This window comes from Salvelinus alpinus, chromosome 26 (genome assembly GCF_045679555.1).
Source record: "Salvelinus alpinus chromosome 26, SLU_Salpinus.1, whole genome shotgun sequence".
Taxonomy (NCBI): domain Eukaryota; kingdom Metazoa; phylum Chordata; class Actinopteri; order Salmoniformes; family Salmonidae; genus Salvelinus; species Salvelinus alpinus.
In genome coordinates, this window is record NC_092111.1 from 17,153,219 (window position 1) to 17,170,361 (window position 17,143).

Genomic DNA, 17,143 nt, shown 5'->3' on the forward strand with positions numbered 1-17,143 from the left:
TTCCTGAGCGGTATGACGGCTGCGTGGTCCCATGGTGTTTATACTTGCCCACTATTGTTTGTACAGATGAACATGGTACCTTCAGGCATTTGGAAATTGCTCCCAAGGATGAACCAGACTTGTGGAGGTCTACAATTTATTTTCTGAGATCTTGGCTGATTTCTTTTGATGTTCCCATGATGTCAAGCAAAGAGGCACTGAGTTTGAAGGTAGGCCTTGAAATACATCCACAGGTACACCTCCAATTGACTCAAATGATGTCAATTATCCTATCAGAAGCTTCTAAAGCCATGACATCATTTTTTGGAATTATCCAAGCTGTTTAAAGGCACAGTCAACTGTATGTAAACTTCTGACCCACTGGAATTGTGATACAGTTAATTCTAAGGGAAATATTCTGTCTGTTAACAATTGTTGGAAAAATTACTTGCACAAAGTAGTTGTCCTAACCGACTTGCCAAAACTATAGTTTGTTAACAAGACATTTTTGGAGTGGTTGAAAAACGAGTTTTAATGACTCCAACCTAAGTTTATGTAAACTTCCGACTTTAACTGTATATGATAATGCATTCAGAATTCCAGAGCATTGATCTTCCTCTCCTGTGGTCTCTCTGCCAGGTAAAGGAATATGAGGAGGAGATCCATTCCCTGAAGGAGCGTCTGATAATGTCCCATCGGAAGCTGGAGGAGTATGAGCGCAGAATGCTTTCACAGGAGCAGCAGACCAGCAAGATCCTATCACAGTACCAGAGCCGGCTGGACGACAGCGAGCGCATGCTGAGGCAGCAGCAGCTGGAGAAGGACAGTCAAATCAAAGGCATTATCAACAGGTGAGCGCAACCAAAACAAGACAAGAAAGAAGGTTCATGTCTGCTTGCTCACTTGCCTAGATAGCATTTACTTTTAATGCATTTACTTTAGAGAGAATTTCAATTCCCTGAACATCATATCTGTTTAAAAAAACGGAAAGGCTAATGTTGGGAGACAAAATAGTAGAAATAAACGAAATCATGGCTCTGTAGCTTTCTCTAAAATAAACATTGTCTCCTTCTTTTCCAGGCTCATGGCTGTGGAGGATGAGTTGAGAGTGAGTGCCATTCCTGAAATCAAGCCCAGAATGTTCAGAGAGCAGGTCTGTCCGTTTGTCTGTATGGCTGAGAGTGTCTTCTTGTCTCTGAGTCTATGGCGTGTACGTCGACATGGTTTATTATGGATTCACTGGTCTGTCATACGTGCCATTTTTACATTAGTAGTGGCAGCATTTAGCTAGTGGAATGCTTTTGGAAACCTTCTACTCTGCAACATGCTTACCCAGAAATGACTGGGTTACCCAGATATGCCGTAACTGTGGCAAAAAAGACTGTAACATACACTACCGTTCAAAAGTTTGGGGTCACTTATTAATGTCCTTGTTTTTGAAAGAAAAGCAACTTTTGTCAATTAAAATGACATCAAATTGACCAGAAATAAAGTGTAGACATTGTTAGTGTTGTAAATTACTATTGTAGCTGGAAACGGCTGATTTTTTAAATGGAATATCTACATAGGCGTACAGAGGCCCATTATCAGCAACCATCACTCCTATGTTCCAATGGCAAGTTGTGTTGGCTAATCCACGATTATCATTTTAAAAAGGCTAATTGATCGTTAGAAAACTATTTTGCAATTATGTTAGCACAGCTGAAAACTGTTGTGCTGATTAAAGAAGCAATAAAACTGGCCTTCTTTAGAATCGTTGAGTATCTGGAGCATCAGCATTTGTGGGTTCGATTACAGGCTCAAAATGGCCAGAAACAAAGTACTTTCTTCTAAAACTCGTCAGTCTATTCTTGTTCTGAGAAATGAAGGCTATTCCAATGCAAGAAATTGGAAAGAAACTGAAGATCTCGTACAACGCTGTGTACTACTCCCTTCACAGAAAAGCGCAAACTGGCTCTAACCAGAATAGAAAGAGGAGTGGGAGGCACCGGTGCGCAACTGAGCAAGAGGACAAGTACATTAGAGTGTCTAGTTTGAGAAACAGATGCCTCACAAGTCCTCAACTGGCAGCTTCATGAAATAGTACCCGCAAAACACCAGTTTCAACGTCGACAGTGAAGAGGCAGCTCCGGGATGCTGGCCTTCTAGGCAGGGTTCCTATGTATGTGTCTGTATTCTTTTGCCCATCTTAATCTTTTCTTTTTATTGGCCAGTCTGAGATGTATTTTTCTTTGCAACTCTGCCTTTCTAAGTGCCCCAAACTTGTGAATGGCCGTGTCCTTAACCCCATAAAGGGCCTTGATAACTCATGGACCCAATTCAGTTTCTCAACATCAGTTTCCCTTGAAAAAACCCATGCCGAAACATCTACAATGGTGTTCACTTTACATTGATGAATTAGTTTACTTGACAACATACTATATATAAATATATATATGTGCACCATGTCTGTTCCGTTGTATGTAAGCTGTTGAATGTCTGTCTAGGCACAATGTCACTACATTCTTCCATTTTTACCACCACTGAGAAAAGACAAAAGTTTCATATTGAGGCATGTCTAACTCAAAGTTGGTGTGAATGGCATCTACTGTATGATGGAGTAGACCGGATTATTTTTTTTATTTTTTATTTCACCTTTATTTAACCAGGTAGGAAGGTTGAGAACAAGTTCTCATTTACAAATGCGACCTGGCCAAGATAAAGCAAAGCAGTGCGACAAAAACAACAACACAGAGTTACACATAAACAAACGTACAGTCAATAACACAATAGAAAAATCTATGTACAGTGTGTGCAAATGTAGAAGAATAGGGAGGTAGGCAAATAATAGGCCATAGAGGTGAAATAATTACAATTTAGCATTAACACTGGAGTGAAAGATGTGCAGATGATGATGTGCAAGTAGAGATACTGGGGTGCAAAAGAGCAAGAGGGTAAGTGATGATATGGGGATGTTGGGTGTGCTATTTACAGATTTGCTGTGTACAGGTACAGTGATCGGTAAGCTGCTCTGACAGCTGATGCTTAAAGTTAGAGGGAGATATAAGACTCCAGCTTCAGTGATTTTTGCAATTCGTTCCAGTCATTAGCAGCAGAGAACTGGAAGGAAAGGCGGCCAAAGGAAGTGTTGGCATTGGGGATGACCAGTGAAATATACCTGCTGGAGCGCGTGCTACGGGTGGGTGTTGCTATGATGACCAGTGAGCTGAGATAAGGCTGGGCTTTACCTAGCGAAGACTTGAACTGGAGCCAGTGGGTATGGCGACGAATATGTAGTGAGGGCCAGGAAACGAGAGCATACAGGTCTCAGTGGTGGGTAGCATATGGGGCTTTGGTGACTAAATGGATGGCACTGTGATGGACTACATCCAGTTTTCTGAGTAGAGTGTTGGAGGCTATTTTGTAAATGACAAAGCCAAAGTCAAGGATGGGTAGGATAGTCAGTTTTACGAGGGTATGTTTGGCAGCATGAGTGAAGGAGGCTTTGTTGCGAAATAGGAAGCCGGTTTTAGATTTAATTTTAGATTGGAGATGCTTGATGTGAGTCTGGAAGGAGAGTTTACAGTCAAACCAGACACCTAGGTATTTGTAGTTGTCCACATAATCTAGGTCAGAACCGTCCAGAGTAGTGATGCTAGTCAGGCGGGAGGGTGCGGACAGCAATCAGTTGAAGAGAATGCACTCTATCTAAGAAGTAGTTGGTGAAGCAGGCGAGGCAGTCATTTGAGAAGCCAGGGCCAATGAGTCTGCCAATAAGAATGCGGTGATTGACAGAGTCGAAAGCCTTGGCCAGGTCGATGAAGACGGCTGCACAGTACTGTCTTTTATCGATGGCGGTTATGATATCGTTTAGGACCTTGAGCGTGGCTGAGGTGCACCCATGACCATCTCGGAAACCAGATTGCATAGTGGAGAAGGTACGGTGGGATTCGAAATGGTCAGTGATCTGTTTGTTAACTTGGCTTTCAAAGATTTTAGAAAGACAGGGCAGGATGCATATAGGTCTATAACAGTTTGGGTCTAGAGTGTCTCCCCCTTTGAAGAGGGGGATGACCGCGGCAGCTTTCCAATCTTTGGGGATCTCAGACGATACAAAAGAGAGGTTGAATAGGCTAGTAATAGGGGTTGCAACAATTTCTGCGGATAATTTCAGAAAGAGAGGGTCCAGATTGTCTAGCCCAGCAGATTTGTAGGGATCCAGATTTTGCAGCTCTTTCAGAACATCAGCTGTCTGGATTTGGGTGAAGGAGAAGCGGGGGGAGGCTTGGGCAAGTTGGTGCTGAGATGTTGGCCGGGGTAGGGGTAGCCAGGTGGAAAGCATGGCCAGCCGTAGAGAAATGCATATTGAAATGATCGATTATCGTAGATTTATCGGTGGTGACAGTGTTTCCTATCGTCAGTGCAGTGGGTAGGTGGGAGGAGGTGCTCTTATTCTCCTTGGACTTTACAGTGTCCCAAAACTTTTTGGAATTAGTGCTACAGGAAACAAATTTCTGTTTGAAAAAGCTAACCTTAGCTTTCCTAACTGACTGAGTATATTGGTTCCTGAAAAGTTGCATATCGCGGGGGCTATTCGATGCTAATGCAGAACACCACAGGATGTTTTTGTGGGTCCAGTGAGTAGCTAGGCAAGCTGGAGACACAGCGATTCAGATGGATTGGCGGAGCTCCGTGTCGGCAGCAAAGGGTCCAGGCCAATTGGCAAAATAGGTATTGAAGCCCAGGAATTGTCTGATGGATCTCTTTGGCTAGCCGGGAGATGGGCCTAGCTCGAGGCTAGCTCCAGGCTAACTGGTGCTTGCTTCGGGACAGAGACGTTAGCCAGGAGTAGCCACTCGGATAACAGGTAACAAGCTGCGATGGTCCAGTGTAAAGGTTCAGAGCTTGCGGTAGGAATCCGGGGATGTGGTAGAGAAAAAGCAGTCCGATATGCTCTGGGTTGATATCACGCTGTGCAGACTGTCAGAAATTGACCGGGCTGATGCTGGCTGATGTCCTAGTTAACGGTGATTACCGCTAGCAGTGGCTAACTGACTTCTAGCTAGTAGCTAGTTAGCTGGCTAGCTCCTCATGGGGGTTCCGGTTCTAAAGTATAAAAAATAGCAGATCCATACCACATTGGGTGAGGCGGGTTGCAGGAGAGTATGTTGAAATTGAGATTAAAAATATATATACGAAATTTATACGAAGAAAACAATATATACACGGGACAAGACAAGACAGGACAAAGAAGTCTGACTGCTACGCCATCTTGGTATAAGGTTGAATGGTGTAGTAAATTTGGGGTGTTGCTATGCATTGCAGTATATTCTACTGAATCCTAGAGAATGGAGTTTTATCAACTGGACAACATTTGATTGGTTGAAGGCGATCCAATCACTGACCAATTTGTTTTGCAAAATTCCCTCATTACAGATGTAGGCACAAACAGTTTACTCCCTATATTTCTGAAAACAAAATGCCTTAAGTAGCTTACCATGGTACAACTGTATTAACTTCTATTTAATAATTTGAAATATTCGTGTGAAAAAAAAAAAGTAGATTTCGGTAAAAAATATAAATAAAGAAATCATTTAAATAAGGGGATTTAGAAATGATGCAAACAATGACATTGATAAAACTCACAATATCTGCTATATTAATTAAAGCTTCAAACAGCAATGGTTCTATGTAGCACTTTTTGTACTCAAACAACCCTTTTCTTTGAGAGGGTACTTCACTAGATTCTTCGCTGTCTGAATAGTTGCAAAGAGGGTTTTCTTCTTGCTAGAGGGTTGTGGGTAATATGAATTTCTGTTTTCATGTAGCATGATTTCACATACCGTGGTACCTGTGATTTTGGTTGTTGGTTTATTCAAACTGTGTTGCCTCTGTGTTTATGTTCATCAGTTATTTTGGGGTGGTTTTTGATGATCCGAACAGAGGTTAAACATGAGACTTTTCTTTTATTATTTGAGAAAGGAGCAGAAGCAGGGAGACAGTATAAATGGAGTACAAATGTGTAGGGCTCATGATCGAACCGGGATCCCCGCCATGGGGGAACTTATATGGATCCAAAGGCGAGAGCATTACCCACTCAACCAGACTCCACGTGACATTTTTTGTAACTTGGCCATATCTAGCTTTACTTGTTCATTGTGTGTATAAGGCCACAGTCTGCAGTGAATTAAGGCAGCCAACACTGTTAGGGTGTCACTGATATGAAGCCCATTGACAACTACATTTTCTCAAATTTTTATGACAAACACTGACTTTTATCAATCCCATTACGTGAAGGGAAAGGTTTCTACTGCCAGCTAGGCATACAACAACAACAAAAATGTTTTGCAACGCAAAATGAAAAATTGCTTTTCTTATTGGATAAGTCCAGGAATATCAGTCCGTCTTCTTCTTTTGGGTTCCTAATGAAGCCTAAACCGACCCCGTGCCCCCCCCCCGTCTCCCCCCCCCTCTTCCCCCCCCCCCGTCTCTGTCCTGTGCTTTCTTGTGGGGTCTTTCTTTCTTTTCTTTCTTTCTTTTCTTTCATCTCTGTTGGAATTTATCATTCCTCTACTTTATAACCCATTTTTCTTCTCTCCCTCTCTGCAAAACTCCCCCCATCCCCCTCCTCTATCCCCTCCTGTGTGACGTTCTCTCCCCATGCGTTCTCTTCTGATTCCTTCCCACCCACCATTCCGCCTTTTCTCCTCCCTCCCTCCCTCTATCTTGCTATCGATAGGAAGAGGATTCTTCCTCTCTGGGTTCAGCAGACCCCCATGGTCTCCCCGGAGGGGGGGGGGGGACAGCCACCACCACTGCCAGGCCCGGGGTCTCCTTTTCGGGTGTTTCCTGTGCCAACTCCCCTTGGAAAGGAGCCCTCCCTCCCCTCCCACCTCCCCGCCTACACGTCAGCCACAATGGGGAACTCCATGGCAACCGAGCCTACCCCTCGACTACTACCATGGTTACGCCAGCCAGGAGCACGGCATCTTGGACCTCGGCAACAGCAGCATCAGATCTGAGTTTAACCGGGGGGAGAGCAGTCTAATAACAAAATGTGATTACTGAAACGAGTCAAGTGGAGAGACGAGTTTTCACTCCCAGAACATCCTCTTGGCTATGTTTCACCTTTTGGTCTTTTTTCAAAATAATAGTAGATTTACTTGATAGGGACAGATTTAATGACATTGACACATTGATTTACCAGATGGCAGATGCATTGCACCGTCTTGCTTTAGTTTGCGCTAATTTCCAGCATCAGTCACTAGATGGGCTTTGAAATAATGAGAATTGGTTCTCAGTTAACAAACCTTGTTGAATAAAGGAATAATAATAAAATGACATATTAGTTTTAAAGACTAAAGGAGCCATGCTCTGATATTTGACGGCTGATCCAATAATGGTGGTTATGTCGTTTTTAATCCAATGGTCAAATGGGCTTCTATCAGTTTTGAGTTTGACAATTAGTAAATCATAGTTAATAACGTGTGGATTGGAAAGGCTACTACTAGGGGTTTCATAGGGGTTTCATGCTGTGTGTGTGTGTGTGTGTGTGTGTGTGTGTGTGTGTGTGTGTGTGTGTGTGTGTGTGTGTGTGTGTGTGTGTGTGTGTGTGTGTGTGTGTGGAGAGAGACAGATGGAGAGGGTATTTTGTTTTACCACATAGTTCTATTGCAGTGGTTGCTAAATGTTTAACTGTATTGCAGTCTAGAATAAATTGCAGTCTAGAATAACTCAAAGATTCGTATTGTTATTTCATCCATTGCCCTTTCACCATTTTCTTCTTTCCCTCCCTCCCTTCCTGCAGCCAATCCAACCGTTTTACGGAGGACACCCTGGAACCTGACTGGCAGAGCTGATATTGGTCCCGGCATAATCCTATTGGCTGGCAAAACATGGAAGAGGTCTGCAGTACATGGCTGCTCCAGATCTGTTGATTTCCCACAACAAGTTGAACCTTTGGAAAATTCAAGGGGGGGGGGGGGGGGGTCTTCACATGCTACACACACTACACACACACACACACACTCCTTCATGTGTTTGCTCTTTCTCTCCCTCTCTCTGCAATACCACTGTAAGTTTTGACCCTGGTGACAATCAGCTCAATATGAGTGGTGATGTTTACATTGTTTGTGTGTTGCAGTGGCCCATTCACGAGTGATGAAACATGGCAATATGAACCTGTTGTTTCTGTTTTAATAGGTATGACAAAGCACAATACTGAGAAAGAGAGAGAAAGAGACTTTGGGGTACACCAAGATTCCTCCCCCTACCTCAAATATTCACTACACTTTATTAATTCCCCTGTGACAAACCTACTACACCCAGGCCTTCGCGAAAGCAGTAGGTTTTTTAACTGCTGTGCTGAACGCGTAACCCGGGGCCAGCGGGTAGAATTCTTGAAAACAGAACCAGCACCCGGGGGCCTGTCGGAGAAACACGCTGCTTACGCTCATGTTTTATTGAAAACAATGGGAGCATCTGATACCCAGTAAAAGTAACTCGTCCAGTTATGCTGTCAACCACTATGGCTCTAATTTATGTTTTTTTATGTTCTTAGTATTAAACTGAGTAGTTTAATACTTAGTATTACAGACGGTGAATGAAATGAAAGCCTAATGCTTGTTCTCAGACTATATATCTCTGTAATGCCGTGAACATATCTATCTTTCCGGCCTAATTGTTTCCTCCTTTTCTTTTGTATTGCTCTTCTCTATCTCTACCCGAGAGTAAACAAACTAAATATGCACAGCCCTATGTTTCACAACAGAAGGACAAAAGGTTTCGATTTCTATGTCACCTGGATACAATTTCAACCTAAGGAGCTGGGACATATGGACATTGTTTTACATTTCCTGCATATGTGTTTTAATTATATGAATTACTCACCTGGACATGTCTGGTGTTTGTTTCTTTAAATTGATATCCCAGTAAGGTTTCTTTACATTGTGGACGATTCCTCTGGACCACTTCGCTTTTGTATGTATGGGTTCTCTTTGAGATGGAAAAGAGGTGGATTTGACCTGCTCTGCCTCCATCAAAGTCTGGGACACACTGCCCTCTTGTGACCATAGTATCAATCTGCACTAGATAGCGGAGGAAGGACGCTTCCTCAAGTGGTGCTCAGCTACGGAGCTCGTGTTTGGCTGGGGATCAGGGATGCTACAATTGTCACGAGTGCCCTGCCCCAGTTGAATTGACGCCACTCTTTCACCTTGGACTCGTGCAGATGCCTGGACTCCAACCTTCAGGTCGTACTCACCTCCCCTTATCATCACAGAGGGGTGTGGCAAAACAATCATCAGATGGAATTACTTAATGTCTCAACCTTTGAATGGGTGTAACTGTTCCTTGCATATATATATATATATATATATATATATATATATATATATATATATATATACACACACACAAGTACCAGTCAAAAGTTTGGACACACCTACTCATTCAAGTGTTTTTCTTTATTTTTACAATTTTATACATTGTAGAATAATAGTGAAGACATCAAAACTATGAAATAACACATATGGGATCATGTAGTAACCAAAACTGTGTTAAACAAATCAAAATTTATTTTATATTTCCAACAGTCTTGAAGGAGTTCCCACATATGCTGAGCACTTGTTGGCTGCTTTTCCGTCACTCTGCTGTCCAACTTATTCCAAACCATTTCAATTGGGTTGAGGTCGGGTGATTGTGGAGGCCAGGTCACCTGATGCAGCACTCCATCACTCTCCTTCATGGTCAAATAGCCCTTACACAGCCTGGAGGTGTGTTGGGTCATTGTCCTGTTGAAAAACAAGTGATATTCCCACTAAGCGCAAACCATGTGGGATGGCGTATCGCTGCAGAATGCTGTGGTAGCCATGGTGGTTAAGTGTGCCTTGAATTGTAAATAAATCACTGACAGTGTCACCAGCAAAGCACCCCCACACCATCACCCCTCCTCCATGCTTCTCAGTGGGAACCACACATGCGGAGATCATCCATTCAACTACTCTGCGTCTCACAAAAACACAGCAGTTGGAACCTAAGATCTCAAATTTGAACTAATCAGACCAAAGGACAGATTTCCACCGGTCTAATGTCCATTGCTCGTGTTTCTTGGCCCAAGCAAGTCTCTTCATCTTATTGGTGTCCTTTAGTAGTGGTTTCTTTGCAGCAATTCGACAATGGAGGCCAGATTCACGCAGTCTCCTCTGAACAGTTAATGTTGATGTGTCTGTTACTTGAACTCTGAAGCATTTTTTTGGGCTGCAATTTCTGGTAAGTCTAATGAGCTTATCCTCTGCTGCAGAGGTATCTCTGGGTCTTCCTTTCCTGTGGCGGTCCTCATGAGAGCCAGTTTCATCATAGCGCTTGATGGTTTTTGTGACTGCACTTGGCAGAACATGTCTTAAAGTAATGATGGACTTTCGTTTCTTTTTGCTTATTTGAGCTGTTCTTGCCATAATATGGCCTTGGTCTTATACCAAATAGGGCTATCTTCTGTATACCACCCCTACCTTGTCACAAGGCAAAGGGTTGCTACTTTGAAGAATCTCAATTATAAAATATATTTTGATTTGCTTAAAACCTTTTTGTCTACAACATGATTCCAACATGATGATGATTGATTGACAACATGATTGTGTTATTTCATAGTTTTGATGTCTTCCCTATTATTCTACAATGTAGAAAAAATAAAGAATGAGAAGGTGTGTCCAAACTTTGACTGGTACATATATATATGAGTTGAATATACAAGAAAAAGGTTCCATGTACACTGAGTATACCAAAAAATAGGAACACCTTCCTGATATTGAGTTGCCCCCCTGCTTTTTGCCTTCAGAACAGCCTCAATTCATCGGGGCACAGGGATGCTGCCCCGTGTTGACTCCAATGCTTCCCACAGTTGTGTCAAATTGGCTGGATGTCCTTTGGGTGGTGGACCATTCTTGATACACACAGGAAACTGTTGTGCATGAAAAATCAACAGTGTTGCAGTTTTTGACACAAACCAGTGCACCTGGCATCTACTACCATTCCCCGTTCAAAGCTGTTCAAATATTTGGTCACCCTCTGAATGGCCCGCATACACAATCCATGTCTCAATTGTCTCAAGGCTTAAAAATCCTTATTTAACCTGTCTCCTCCCTTTCATCTATGCTGATTGAGGTGGATTTAACAAGTGACATCAATACGGGATCAAAGCTTTTACCTGGATTCAGCTGGTCAGTCTATGTCATGGAAAGACCAGGTGTCCTTAATGTTTTGTACACTCAGTGTATATGGTTGGTTTGTACAGTATGTGTGAATATGCAGTGTGTGTGTGAAGAATTGTTCCCTACGACAAAAAAATCTATAACAATACACCTCACAACGGCAGGGACGAGAGGGGGTACACAAGCATGGCTACACACAGGAGCAGATCCCATGTCTTCTCATTTGAGTTGTGTATTGTTCTCTCTTGGTTCTCCCCACTCGAGGAAAAACAAAACATCAATATTTTGTTTTCCACCCATGCATATACACACCACCCTGTTCTGCACACGCATACTCAAAAATAACCATTTCAATCCTCACACACACAAAAGAACACCCTTTCACACAGACTCACATACCAACTCTAACAAAATGAATCCCACAGAGATTTCTGTAAATGTTTTATCTTTCCCTTCTAGTCAAACTGTATGGAACTTTGACATTATTTTATGTGTTGGTAATTTCTGTATATAAATTGGGGCAGTGGATATTACAAATTCCTGCTTGAAACTATTTCATTCATTTGATCACTTTTCTTTTTAATATTTTATTTTCTCATAGTTCTATTGAGGTATATATATTTACATACAGATCTTTGTTGGTTTTATGAGTAGACCTTATGGTAAGTTGATTTTGTAGTGTTTGAGATAGTTAAGGATTTAGATATACTTAAGCTCATGCTTTTCATAGATACAGGTGCACTATATTTAAATGATATACTGTGCCTCTGTTCAAATATCAGTTTTTTTTAAACAATGCCACAACCTCTTTGGGGTCATTTTTCTTTTCATCTACAAAGGCCTCAGATCAACATCTTCTCACGTCAATAACCGACTGGCCAAAATACAAGTGAATAACATAGAAATGTTTGCTGTAGCCACAAGGAATGAATTGCCATATATTGATTTAGCCAATATAGGCATTTTTTCAAGTTTCAAATGTAAATCATTCTCAGCTGCTTTGCTATAACATTTCATGCATATTACTCCTAGACACATGAGTAGATTGTCATACAAATCAACTGAACCCTTAATCTATCATATTGAAACGACCTATTTAGTCATTACATTGAGTGACGTGATATAATGCCTTTTCTCTTAGCCTTCCCTTTGATGCTACCCTTATGATGTGGCCTTCCCTTAAAGTTAGCTATGCCCCTTGACAAGCCATAACCCCTGAACACCCCCTCCTATTGTCAAACTTTTAACGGACATTAGGGAATGTCACAGACATTTGTATGCAGACATTGTTTTGTGTGTATACTGTAGATCAATGAAAAACATATTTAACGAAATGTTATGGAGATTTCATATGAATGTTAATAGTCTCATGGTGGTAATGGTTATTGTAATTAATATGATGATTATTGTAATTATTATTGCTATTACAATGATTTTATTGATATTTACTTAATTATTCAACAGAAATTGCTTTTATGTGAATAAGGGTGAAGTTTATATTTCTGGAGATTTAAATAAGCAAACAAATGAATAAATAGATATATCCCTATCCTCCCACATGCTTTGTGTGTTCTGTCAATTACGGTGCTCTATCTAATCTAACTACAGTGTTGTGCTTTTGCCATTGAGGGCTTCCACTATTTCAAATTAATCAACAGGATGGGGATTCCTATTGGTTGGGAGTGATCAGCCAACAATCAGAGAATTGTATTCAAATTGGGTTGAGTATAATTTGTAGATGGCTTTAAGCTATATTACCGCCCTCTAGTGACCATAACAAATGAATGATACGATTTGGTTCAGGACTGTCTGTAAATCACCAATATTAGCTTTACGTTTTATTCAAACACAAAATAAGAAAATTCACTACTTTAAAATGGTGATAGCCTCAATGGCACTGCCTGTCAGAGATGCCATAATGGCACAGATGCAAAGATGAGTCCTCTATCTATCTCTATGGGAAACACATATGTACATGTATAATTAGCATGAACTATCCCTTTAAAATAGGTCTGGAAGAGAATCCTGGGTATAATAAATGAATGGGGAATAATTGTTGCTGACACAAGCACACTAACTACCCTTTTTGTAAGCAATGAAAATTGTTTAACTGATATTTCAGCTATTGTGAAATATCAAAGACATTAAACAGATCAAATCTCCTGAAGACAAAATGGCAAACACCTAAATCTGCCCCTACACCCTACCCAAATTACGTGTCTAATTATTGTCTTTAGGGCCAATACTGGCTTGGTAGGTTATGTCAGTGAACAATTTCGAAATGTGAGTTGGTCCATACTGGAGGCAAAACATGTTGACTGGAACTTGCATTTGGCCCCATTTTAATTATTGTTTATTGAGATATGTTAAATACATCACAAAAACATTTAGTTGTTTCTAAGTCTAATTTCCTGCAATTCTACATAGTGTAACATGACTCATTACCTCTTTTGGATAGGCTATTTCATAAAAATATGGATAGGGGGGAAAAAGAAGTCTTGAACCAATTTTACCAAATGTTATTCAGCTAAGAAAAATATTATTTATGTAAAGGGGGGACATGTCCCCCCCATTCTGAAATTGCATTTTTGTCCCCCACAGTTTTGTCATTGGAATGTGATACAAAAGGGCAACGGTGTGCTTCAGGACAATGCGGACACCTCCGGGCGGTTGGGTAGGCTGTTTGGAGTGTTTATCCGACTGGATTTTTAAAAAATTATGTCCCCCTCACTTCTAAAACCAAAGTTGTGTCCCTTATTTGACCCATCAAGTATCACTTTAATTGAAATTGAATCCTGTAGCTCAATTGATGGCAACAGAGTCACACATTCTGTTAGATTACTTCCCAAGCAAAGTCCAAGTTTGTTTGAGTCCTCAACTTTAGAGAGTTGTAGCTCAGCCACTGAATGTCATAGAAATTAACCAAAGATACCATTAAGTGTATGAGAGCCAAGATTATTTTTCACCTTCAAAAAACAGCCAGCAAATCAGAAAATGTTTATCTCTTTAATGCAACACACTTTGAAAGGCGGTGACCGACGATGGTTGCAACTAAGCAAAACCAATCTGCTAGAAAACGCCCTAGTATTATGGCTAAACCCACTGGGCAAAAAAAAATCGATGTGATGCTGTTGAATCATCTTGGAAAACTGATTGGGTTTGCAAAAAGTCATCAACGTAAGGGCATTTCATATCCAATGACATGGTGACCTTTTTTGTTGATTTCACATTGAATTCACGTTAGATAACTCAACCAAATGTAATTCAAAACTAGAAGTTTAACTGCTGTCTGTGCCGAGGGGAAGTCAACCGCATTGAAATAGCCGAAAGACAATCTATTAGCCGGTGTAACGGCTTTCCTCCATCTCTTCATCCGAAGAGGAGTAGCAAGGATTGGACCAAAGTGCAGCGCGGCTAGTGTTAAACATGTTTAATAAAGAACCAGTGAAACACTACAAACAACAATACAAAATAACAAATGTGCAAAAACCGAGACAGACCTATCTGGTGCAGACAATCACAGAGACAGGAAACAAACACCCACAAAATCCCAACACAAAACAAGCCTCCTATATATGATTCTCAATCAGGGACAACGATTACCATCTGCCTCTGATTGAGAACCATATTAGGCTGGACATAGAAACAGACAAACTAGACACACAACATAGAATTCCCACCCAGCTCACGTCCTGACCAACTAAACACATACAAAACAGAAAACAGGTCAGGAACGTGACAGAACCCCCCCCTTAAGGTGCGAACTCCGGGCGCACCCCTAAAACTCAAGGGGAGGGTCTGGGTGGGCATCTGTCCGCGGTGGCGGCTCCGGCGCAGGACACCACTCCACCACTGTCTTTGTCCCCCTCCTTAGCGTCCTTTGAGTGGCGACCCTCGCCCACGACCTTGGCCTAAGAATCCTCCCCAAGGCCCCCACATGATTTAGGAGGTAGCTCAGGACAGAGAGGTAGCTCAGGACAGAGAGGTAGCTCAGGACAGAGAGGTAGCTCAGGACAGAGGGGTAGCTCAGGACAGAGGGGTAGCTCAGGACAGAGGGGTAGCTCAGGACAGAGGGGTAGCTCCGGACAGAGGGGTAGCTCATGACTGGGTGGCAGCTCATGACTGGGTGGCAGCTCATGACTGGGTGGCAGCTCATGACTGGGTGGCAGCTCATGACTGGGTGGCAGCTCATGACTGGGTGGCAGCTCATGACTGGGTGGCAGCTCATGACTGGGTGGCAGCTCATGACTGGAGGGCAGCTCATGACTGGAGGGCAGCTCATGACTGGAGGGCAGCTCATGACTGGAGGGCAGCTCATGACTGGAGGGCAGCTCATGACTGGAGGGCAGCTCATGGCTGGCTGACGGCTCTGGACGCTCATGGCTGACTGACGACTCCGGCAGATCCTGTCTGGTTGGCGGCTCTGGCAGATCCTGTCTGGTTGGCGGCTCTGGCAGATCCTGTCTGGTTGGCGGCTCTGGCAGATCCTGTCTGGTTGGCGGCTCTGGCAGATCCTGTCTGGTTGGCGGCTCTGGCAGATCCTGTCTGGTTGGCGGCCCTGGCAGATCCTGACTGACGAATGGCTCTAGCGGCTCATGACTGACGAACGGCTCTGACGGCTCGGGACAGACGGGCGGCTCTAACGGCTCGGGACAGACGGATGGCTCAGACGGCGCTGGGGAGACGGCTGGCTCAGACGGCGCTGGGGAGACGGATGGCTCAGATGGCGCTGGGGAGACGGATGGCTCAGATGGCGCTGGGGAGACGGATGGCTCAGATGGCGCTGGGGAGACGGATGGCTCCGATGGCGCTTGGCAGACGGCCAGCTCAGACGGCGTTGAGCAGACGGGCAGTTCAGACGGCGTTGAGCAGACGGGCAGTTCAGACGGCGTTGAGCAGACGGGCAGTTCAGGCGCCGCTGGGCAGACGGGCAGTTCAGGCGCCGCTGGGCAGACGGGCAGTTCAGGCGCCGCTGGGCAGACGGGCAGTTCAGGCACCGCTGGTCAGACGGCAGACTCTGGCCGGCTGAGACGCACTATAGGCCTGATGCGTGGTGCCGGAACTGGAGGTACCGGGCTGAGGGCACGCACCTCAGGGCGAGTGCGGGGAGGAGGAACAGGGCTCTGGAGATGCACTGGAAGCCTGGTGCGTGGTGTAGGCACTGGTGGTACTGGGCTGGGGCGGGAAGGTGGCGCCGGATATACCGGACCGTGAAGGAGGACACGCGCTCTTGAGCACCGAGCCTCTCCAACCTTACCAGGTTGAATGGTCCCCGTAGCCCTGCCAGTGCGGCGAGGTGGAATAGCCCGCACTGGGCTATGCAGGCGAACCGGGGACACCACCTGTAAGGCTGGTGCCATGTACGCCGGCCCGAGGAGACGTACTGGAGGCCAGATATGTTGGGCCGGCTTCATGGCACCCGGCTCGATGCCCAACCTAGCCCTACCAGTGCGGCAAGGTGGAATAGCCCGCACTGGGCTAAGCACGCGTACTGGGGACACCGTGCGCTCCACCGCATAACACGGTGTCTGACCAGTACGACGCCCTCTCACTCCACGGTAAGCCCGGGGAGTTGGCTCAGGTATCCAACCCGGCTTCGCCACACTCCCCTTTAGAGGGCTTCCAGCCTCTCTTACGTGCTGCCTCCTCAATCCACCGCTCCTGGGCTGTGGCTGCCTCCTTCTCCTCCCGAGAGCGGCGATTCTCTCCAACCTTAGCCCAGGGTCCTTCTCCGTTGAATATTTGCTCCCAAGACCATTCCTCCTGGTACCGCTGCTTCTGTTGCTGCTGCCCGTTGCCACGCTGCTTGGTCCGGGTTTGGTGGGTGTTTCTGTAACGGCTTTCCTCCATCTCTTCATCCGAAGAGGAGTAGCAAGGATTGGACCAAAGTGCAGCGCGGCTAGTGTTAAACATGTTTAATAAAGAACCAGTGAAACACTACAAACAACAATACAAAATAACAAATGTGCAAAAACCGA

General features: G+C 44.0%; 1 protein-coding gene across 5 annotated transcripts in view; it reads left to right on the forward strand.

The window, feature by feature from the left end:
- Positions 1–12,722, forward strand: part of LOC139554836 (ras/Rap GTPase-activating protein SynGAP-like) — an 85,988-nt gene extending 73,266 nt beyond the window's left edge. For 2 of the 5 annotated variants that reach the window (XM_071368000.1, XM_071368004.1), the window contains 4 exons: positions 619–830; positions 1,060–1,132; positions 6,698–7,015; positions 7,766–12,722. In XM_071368000.1, the coding sequence (XP_071224101.1) occupies positions 619–830; positions 1,060–1,132; positions 6,698–7,006 (594 nt within the window). In that variant the 3' untranslated portion in view covers positions 7,007–7,015; positions 7,766–12,722. The remainder of the gene's footprint in view (positions 1–618; positions 831–1,059; positions 1,133–6,697; positions 7,016–7,765) is intronic. The other 3 variants (XM_071368001.1, XM_071368002.1, XM_071368003.1) reach the window with 3 other exon arrangements.
- The last annotated feature ends 4,421 nt before the right edge of the window (positions 12,723–17,143 follow it).